Source organism: Trachymyrmex cornetzi, unplaced genomic scaffold, assembly GCF_001594075.2.
Source record: "Trachymyrmex cornetzi isolate Tcor2-1 unplaced genomic scaffold, Tcor1.1 scaffold640, whole genome shotgun sequence".
In the NCBI taxonomy this organism is placed as follows: domain Eukaryota; kingdom Metazoa; phylum Arthropoda; class Insecta; order Hymenoptera; family Formicidae; genus Trachymyrmex; species Trachymyrmex cornetzi.
Window position 1 is genome coordinate 256,946 of NW_017299960.1, and position 7,577 is coordinate 264,522.

The 7,577-nt window shown below is 28.5% G+C and overlaps 1 protein-coding gene across 6 annotated transcripts in view; it reads left to right on the plus strand.

Annotated features, from left to right (window-relative positions):
* scrib (scribble planar cell polarity protein) overlaps positions 1-7,577 on the plus strand; it is a 38,069-nt gene that overhangs the window by 7,658 nt on the left and 22,834 nt on the right. For 5 of the 6 annotated variants that reach the window (XR_001940403.1, XM_018516527.1, XM_018516531.1 and 2 more), the window contains exons 3-19: positions 572-650; positions 824-913; positions 1,031-1,151; positions 1,557-1,849; positions 1,949-2,082; positions 2,186-2,297; positions 2,452-2,618; positions 3,778-3,935; positions 4,024-4,134; positions 4,318-4,542; positions 5,025-5,261; positions 5,453-5,537; positions 6,165-6,329; positions 6,449-6,624; positions 6,734-6,871; positions 6,974-7,126; positions 7,204-7,284. Coding sequence is in view for 5 of the 6 variants with exons in the window: in XM_018516527.1 (XP_018372029.1) it covers positions 572-650; positions 824-913; positions 1,031-1,151; positions 1,557-1,849; positions 1,949-2,082; positions 2,186-2,297; positions 2,452-2,618; positions 3,778-3,935; positions 4,024-4,134; positions 4,318-4,542; positions 5,025-5,261; positions 5,453-5,537; positions 6,165-6,329; positions 6,449-6,624; positions 6,734-6,871; positions 6,974-7,126; positions 7,204-7,284 (2,525 nt within the window). In the remaining variant the exon portion in view is untranslated. The remainder of the gene's footprint in view (positions 1-571; positions 651-823; positions 914-1,030; positions 1,152-1,556; positions 1,850-1,948; positions 2,083-2,185; positions 2,298-2,451; positions 2,619-3,777; positions 3,936-4,023; positions 4,135-4,317; positions 4,543-5,024; positions 5,262-5,452; positions 5,538-6,164; positions 6,330-6,448; positions 6,625-6,733; positions 6,872-6,973; positions 7,127-7,203; positions 7,285-7,577) is intronic. The other variant, XM_018516529.1, reaches the window with a different exon arrangement.

Below are 7,577 nucleotides of genomic sequence, written 5' to 3' on the forward strand. Positions count from 1 at the left end.
TATTGCATATATATATATATATATTGCATATCTAATTATAAGCTTTCTTAGTCTAATTTTATGAAACGTTCTTAATTGAAAGAATCTCAAGTTTTTGTCGCAATAACATTACAGTTGCAATTAAAATGACTGCATGATGAGAAAGTCAACAACTGAAAGAAGTTGTCACGTATTTTTTTTTGTAGCGGAATCACGCTTTGTTGTAATTTCCTCTCGTCAGTATTGCGTTTGACTCTCGCGATATGCTGAGCCATTCTGGATATGAAACGAAATACTCGACTTATTTTTTATTTTTTTATTTTTTTAATGAAATATTGTATAAGGGAAGATATGTAAAATTAAGAAATTTGAAAAGAATGTAAAATTGAGAGAATTTCTATAGTCATTAATTTTGTGAAAATATTGTTAATAATAAACTGTCACCCTCTTGAATAAATAATCAGAAAATTAAAATATATAGCATTGAATACTTTAATCTTGCTCGTTTATTGCACACGCGCAACCGTGCGCTTTCTCGCGTGTCTGAAAAAGAGAATTTAATCATTAAAATTAAACTTATCTTATTTTATAGATATACCAGACATTCCTGAAAATATCAAGAATTTACAAGCACTACAGGTGGCAGATTTCAGCAGTAATCCTATTCCAAGGTTATTCAATTGTTCTTACCTTTCTTCTATTTTGTAATTTAAATAACACGTTACAATAAATATATATATATATATTATATATATTGTATCTTCTTTCTTCTCGACAGCGTATTGTTAAGTATTCTCTTTGATCCAAAAACAAAATGTAAATTTTCATTGATTGTTTCTTTCAGGCTTCCAGCAGGATTCGTACAGCTGAGAAATTTAACTGTACTCGGACTTAATGATATGTCCCTTACAAACTTGCCATCTGATTTTGGAAGGTAATGTCGAAGTAAACTTTAAAATTATAATATTTTATATATATATTAGGTATTATTATATATTATAATTTTATTCATTGTTTCACAAATTATTGAAAATATATATTTCTCTTGTAGCTTGGAGGCATTACAGTCACTGGAATTAAGAGAAAATTTGCTCAAATCCTTGCCTGAATCGCTCTCCCAGCTTTTAAAACTCGAACGATTAGATCTCGGTGATAATGAGATTGAAGAATTGGTAAGTTTTACAATTTTTATCGTGAAATTAACAATGTAGTGAATGAAAACAATCATATCTTTCAGAGTGAATGTTCTCTTGATTATTTCTTGTGCATATACATGCGCGCGCGCTTGTGTGTATATATATATATATATATTTGTATAAACATTTATTCTTACTCTAATAATAGATTCTTATAACAAAGATATTTTAAGGATAAAGATATCTGTATTATATCAGATTTACATTGCTATAAATTTTACTTTGATCAATAGATTTTTTTATTATTTTAATTTAATTTTTTTTTATGATTTGACAGTTTTACATTAATCGATTGAATTAGTTTTAGTTATAAACTTTAGTCGGAAATTAAAAAAAGAAATTAAAAGAAATAATTATGTTTATTATATATTTTCTCTGTAGCCTGCACATATAGGACAATTACCAGCACTACAAGAATTGTGGCTAGATCACAATCAATTGCAACACTTGCCACCTGAAATTGGCGAACTAAAAACGCTAGCGTGTTTAGATGTTTCGGAAAATCGTTTAGAGGATCTTCCTGATGAAATTGGCGGGTTAGAATCATTAACAGACTTGCATTTATCACAGAATGTTATTGAAAAGTTACCTGATGGGCTTGGCGAATTAAAAAAGTTAACTATTCTTAAAATAGATCAAAATAGACTTTCTACCCTAAACCCAAATATAGGAAGGTAAGTGTATGAAATGTAAATTTAAATTAGATTAACTTATTAAAAGTAAAAATATAATATTAGTTAGAGATAAAAATTTGTCTATATTTTATGTTTCAGGTGCGAGAATTTGCAAGAGTTAATTCTTACAGAGAATTTTCTTTTAGAGCTACCTTTGTCTATAGGCAAACTTTATAATTTAAATAATTTGAATGTTGATAGAAATAGTCTGCAATCTTTACCGATAGAAATTGGTAAGATGATAAAATATATATTTTTTTATTGTGCAATTTCGAATATATGTGTGTATAAAAACAACTTTTAAATTATAAGAAAAAAAATTTTTCTATTCTCTAGGAAATCTGAAGAAATTGGGTGTGCTGTCTTTAAGAGATAATAAATTACAGTATCTTCCGATTGAAGTGGGACAGTGTACTGCTCTTCATGTTCTAGATGTATCTGGCAACAGGTATCTAACCTTTGTTTTAAAATTTGTTTCCTACACCCACGTAATATATTAGCATTATTATGATTATCAAATACATAAATATAAAGCAAGATATAAAAACATTACATGGATAAGATACGTTTATTTATCTTATATTAAATTTTGTTTTACACAGATTACATTATTTACCATATTCTTTAATTAATTTGAACCTGAAGGCGGTATGGTTAAGCGAAAATCAAGCGCAACCTATGTTAACGTTCCAAACAGACGTTGATGAGGAAACTGGACAAGAAGTACTAACGTGTTTTCTCTTGCCACAATTGGAATTCCATCCTGATGGTTAGTAATAGCGTTAATTAATCTACTTTGTGTTGATTTCTCATCTGGAGATTGTCCTACAAATTCTCTTAAGTTTTGTCTAATAATATTTTTTTTAATTTCCTGTCAATAATGTAACACATGATAGCAGATTTAATTAAATTAAGACTTTAATTAAAAATTATTACAAAGTTCATATAAATATAGTACACTTACATACACTGATCTGCACGGAACACAATGCAAAATAAATAATTAAATATTTTTATTTTTCATTTTGTCTTTTTTCAAAATTTTATCTAGAATATAGTATATAAATTCTGTAACTCGGATATATAAAACTATAAAAATAAATATCTTTAAACAATATATATTTTTATTTTTAGACCATATATGTGAGAAACACAATCAATACTAGAAAAAATGCCTATTACGGTCGAAGCTGGATCTTCGTTGCTTTAAATAATTCAATCTTGAATTACTAATATATACTATATATGTACTTGCATATATACTATATTGCAGTCTTTTTCAAATTGCACGCTGAATTTTTTTCCGGAATAAATAAACGCAATTAAAACTACTCTAGTAATCGCGAATTAAATTGACAAGCAATTTAATAATTTGATGCTACCATCAAGCATCATATATTATAAAGATGTTAATATATTAAAACTGTTAATAAATTTATTTACCGAGCCTCGGTGGTCTAATGGCTTAGGACGCTTGTACGGTTTACAAGAGATCCGGGTTCGAGTCCCGGCCGAGGTAATATTTTTCGCAATAAATTTATTAACAGTTTTAATATATTAACATCTTTATAATATATGATGCTTGATGATAGCATCAAATTATTAAATTGCTTGTCAATTTAATTCGCGATTACTAGAATAGTTTTAATTGCGTTTATTTAGTCCGGAAAAACAATTCGGCGCGCAGTTTGAAAAAGACTACAATATGGTATATATGCAAGTACATATATAGTATATATTAGTAATTCAAGATTGAATTATTTAAAGCAACGAAGATCCAGCTTCGACCGTAATAGGCATTTAAATTTCAAATATCTTTAAGTCAAAGTTAAATAAAAAATGTGGCCATTCTTGTAAAATGATTCATAAACTTTATCTGATTATTTTGATTTTATGTATTTATCAATGTACAATTGTCATTTTTTTAGATTCAGGTAGATTAGGAATGTTAGTTGGTATGAGAAATGTTCAAGGTTGTGAAATGCGTGAGTTGACGAGTAGTGATGATGAAGGTTGGCAAGAAAGAGAAGCCTCAAGAACGCATTCCGTGAAATTTACTGACGAGCCACCAGAAACCGATAAAGAGGTGCGTTCATTACTTTACAGATTTTTTGCGAGCTAGTTTGTATTATTTTTTGTTTTATCTTTTGTTTTTCATTTATTTTGGCAAATAGATTCCATTTATACGTCAAAATACACCACATCCAAAAGAATTAAAAGCTAAAGCGCATAAGTTATTTAGCAAAGGAAAAAGTGAAAGTCGATCAGAATCTACGGATGAACAGGTAAGTCTTACGCTTAATTTATTCTTTTGTTTTACTTATTAAATTATAGTTTGTCGAAACGACTCATATACTGGGCATTCCTAACTTTGATACATTCTTAACTGGACTTAACTTTTATAACATTCTAAACTGGACTTTATTTCGTATTATTTTGTATAATAATCTCGTTGAAACTTTTTTCAGGATGTTTCTCAAACATTTGGGTTAGATAAAACAGAATCTGAACCATCAATCAATCCTGTAGATGTGCCGCTAAGTGTTTCTGAACAAGAGGAATATGTAGAATGCAATATTGTACAAGATGATTATAAAATGCCAGCACTTGACATTGATGCTGATAGCACAGATACTCAACTTAATAAAGAAACAAATAATCTGCCCATTCAGTCTGTCACGGAATTTCACACGGTAAGTAACTTTTAGAAGACTCTATTTTGGTAAATATATAAGTCATTTATCTTTCATTTACTGTATTCATTTTTAACACAAAGATGCGTAGTAATTAAACAAAGTATCTTTAGAAGTATTTATATGCATTGTGTATAATGTGTATACATATTATGATTTACTTTCTTACACACACACGCGCGCGCACACACAAGAATGTAAACAATATATATATGTACAGTCACACAGAAGCAATGAGGTTGCGACACTTTTTTTTCGATGGGTTTCGAAATGCAGCTTACTCACCGAGCGATTGGTTCTTATTTGTGAATTCATGAATAAGAACCAATCGCTCGGTGAGTAAGCTACATTCTCCGAAATCCATCGAAAAAAAAGTGTCGCAACCTCATTGCTTCTGACCGTACATATGAAATAGAAATATATATATATATATGTATAGTCTTTCTATTTTTTACTAAATGAAAAATGTTTTATTTTTGCAGAATACAAAAACTGAAAATTCTGTCCCAGAATCAAAAGAAAGAGATGAAGAAGAATCTGAAAATGAAGATGTGCAAAGACACGTTGAATTTAGTATTGTAGAAGATGCAAATAACGAAGATATTTGTGATTCAAATAAACCCAATAAACTTCAACGTAGAGACACTCCACATCATCTGAAAAATAAACGCATTCATACAGCAGTTGATAAAGAAAAAGTTGCTTCTATTATTGCTCAGGTTGATATTTTATATGTTATTCAAATTTACACAAAGAATATTTATTTACTTCTATTTGTAATAATTATAATAATGTTACTAACAATTAACTTTTTGTATTGAAGAGACGTGTAATGCTTATTTCATATTTGACAATATATTTACATATATACGTGCATTTATAAAATCGATAGTAACATTTATATTTATAGGCACTTATGAAAAAAGCTGATGAAACTTCTACATCTTTACCATCACAAATAGAATCTATGGAAACATATGACACACATAGTCAAGGTAAATTTAAGAATTAAATTAAAATAGAATCAGTTTTTTATTACTGTCTATTTATACATACACATACATACAGACATGTGCGCGTACACTCATTTATTTATAAAATAAATTAAACTTTTTTATTAAGCAACATTTATTTATTCAATTCTTATTGAAATTATGGTTGTTATTTTATAATATTAATAGATTTATTTGAAAGATTTCTTATTATATTTGTTGATTTATAGAAATTTTGATCAAACTAATAGGAGATTTTAAAGATTTTCTGTATGTATCTTTGAATCATTTTATTGCATAGTAGAAGGGGAACATGTGATAAGATATATTTCTTACCCTACCTTCGGTCTTATCTCTAATTCAGTTATCAGTGCATCTTTCAATGGTACGCGTTAGGAAATTGATAAATTGTAACAGTATACTTGCTATATATGTGATATTTTTATATAAATAAAGTTATTTTATATAAAAGTAATAGATTACTTGATATATGATGACTAGAAGATATAAATGTTTTATTAAAAATAAAAAAATTAGGAAAGGTAAATATTGATATGTAACAACAAGATATATATATATTTATTTATTTATTAAAAACATTGATAATGACTAATTGAAGGCTTGTTTTAGATGCCACATCTGATATTGAACCAGCGTTGGAAATACGGGAAGAGCAATATGAAATTCATATTGAAAGAACGACAGGTGGATTAGGTTTGTCAATAGCTGGTGGTATCGGATCGACCCCTTTTAAAGGCGATGATGAAGGCATTTTTATTTCAAGAGTTACTGAAGGTAAACATATTTGCAAGTAAATAATTTTAAATTTATCGCATTGATGCATGTAAACGTTTCTATTTTATGATCATGAAATATTTGCTTATTACCTATATGTTATATGTTCATTTATTTAGGTGGACCCGCAGACCTAGCTGGTTTGAGGATAGGAGATAAAGTATTATCTGTGAATGGAGTATCGGTAGTAAATGTAGATCATTATGATGCTGTGGAAGTATTGAAAGCATGTGGACGTGTACTTGTGTTAGTTATTATAAGAGAAGTTACAAGGATAATTCCGTCATATGAACAGGTAAATAATTATTTCATTCAAGTAATATCACGTTAATTTAGTTGTCAAATGATAAGATTTTTATTCCAAATAAACATAATTCATATTAATTTTTGTCTGTTATTCTCAGGCACCAACGAGAAAAGATTCCGTATGTTCTAGCTTAAGTACAAGTAGAGCACCAAGTGCAACATCTTACGTTTCATCTACAGCATTGTCACATACTTTAGAAAATGGCGACACATCTATATCTCATGAAACTACAAAGGTAATATATTAGTGTTTTTGTGAACATTTTCAAATGTTATAGCTTTTTTGTATAATGATTTAAATTTAACATTTATATAAATACATACTAAATATTTCGTAGACAAAAAAGATTCCTGAGCCTATAATGACTGTAAAAGACACTGAACCTGTAGTATCCGTTCTCTTTCACACAACATTAATACGAGATCAAAATGGGCTTGGATTCAGTATTGCTGGTGGGGAAGGATCACCATCATTTAAGGATAATAGCGATGTAAGTACTTGTACAATAGAACTTATTTTATACTATTATTTTAATTGAGATTAATTACTATCCACTACATTTTTTAGGCAATTTTTATCTCGAGAATAACAGATGGTGGAGTAGCTCAAAAAGATGGTAAATTATTGATTGGGGACAAAGTAATATCTGTAAGTATTTCTTTATCAAATCTGCATTACATTTGTATTAGACGATAAAATATACCTGGTATCTCACAACTCTCCTGACAAATATCATGGACAGGTAGAGCGGATTAAACTGAGACGGAACGTCTTCTACCATTTTTCAATTTTCGCAATAGTTAACGAGATATTTTTTATAAAAATATCCAAATTCGCCCGGCCCACCTAAAATGTACATATGGCAAGCGTTTTACTTTTTAATAGCATAAAAGAAATTTAGTCTAATGTGTTGAATTCTTAAAAAATTACGATTTTTAATA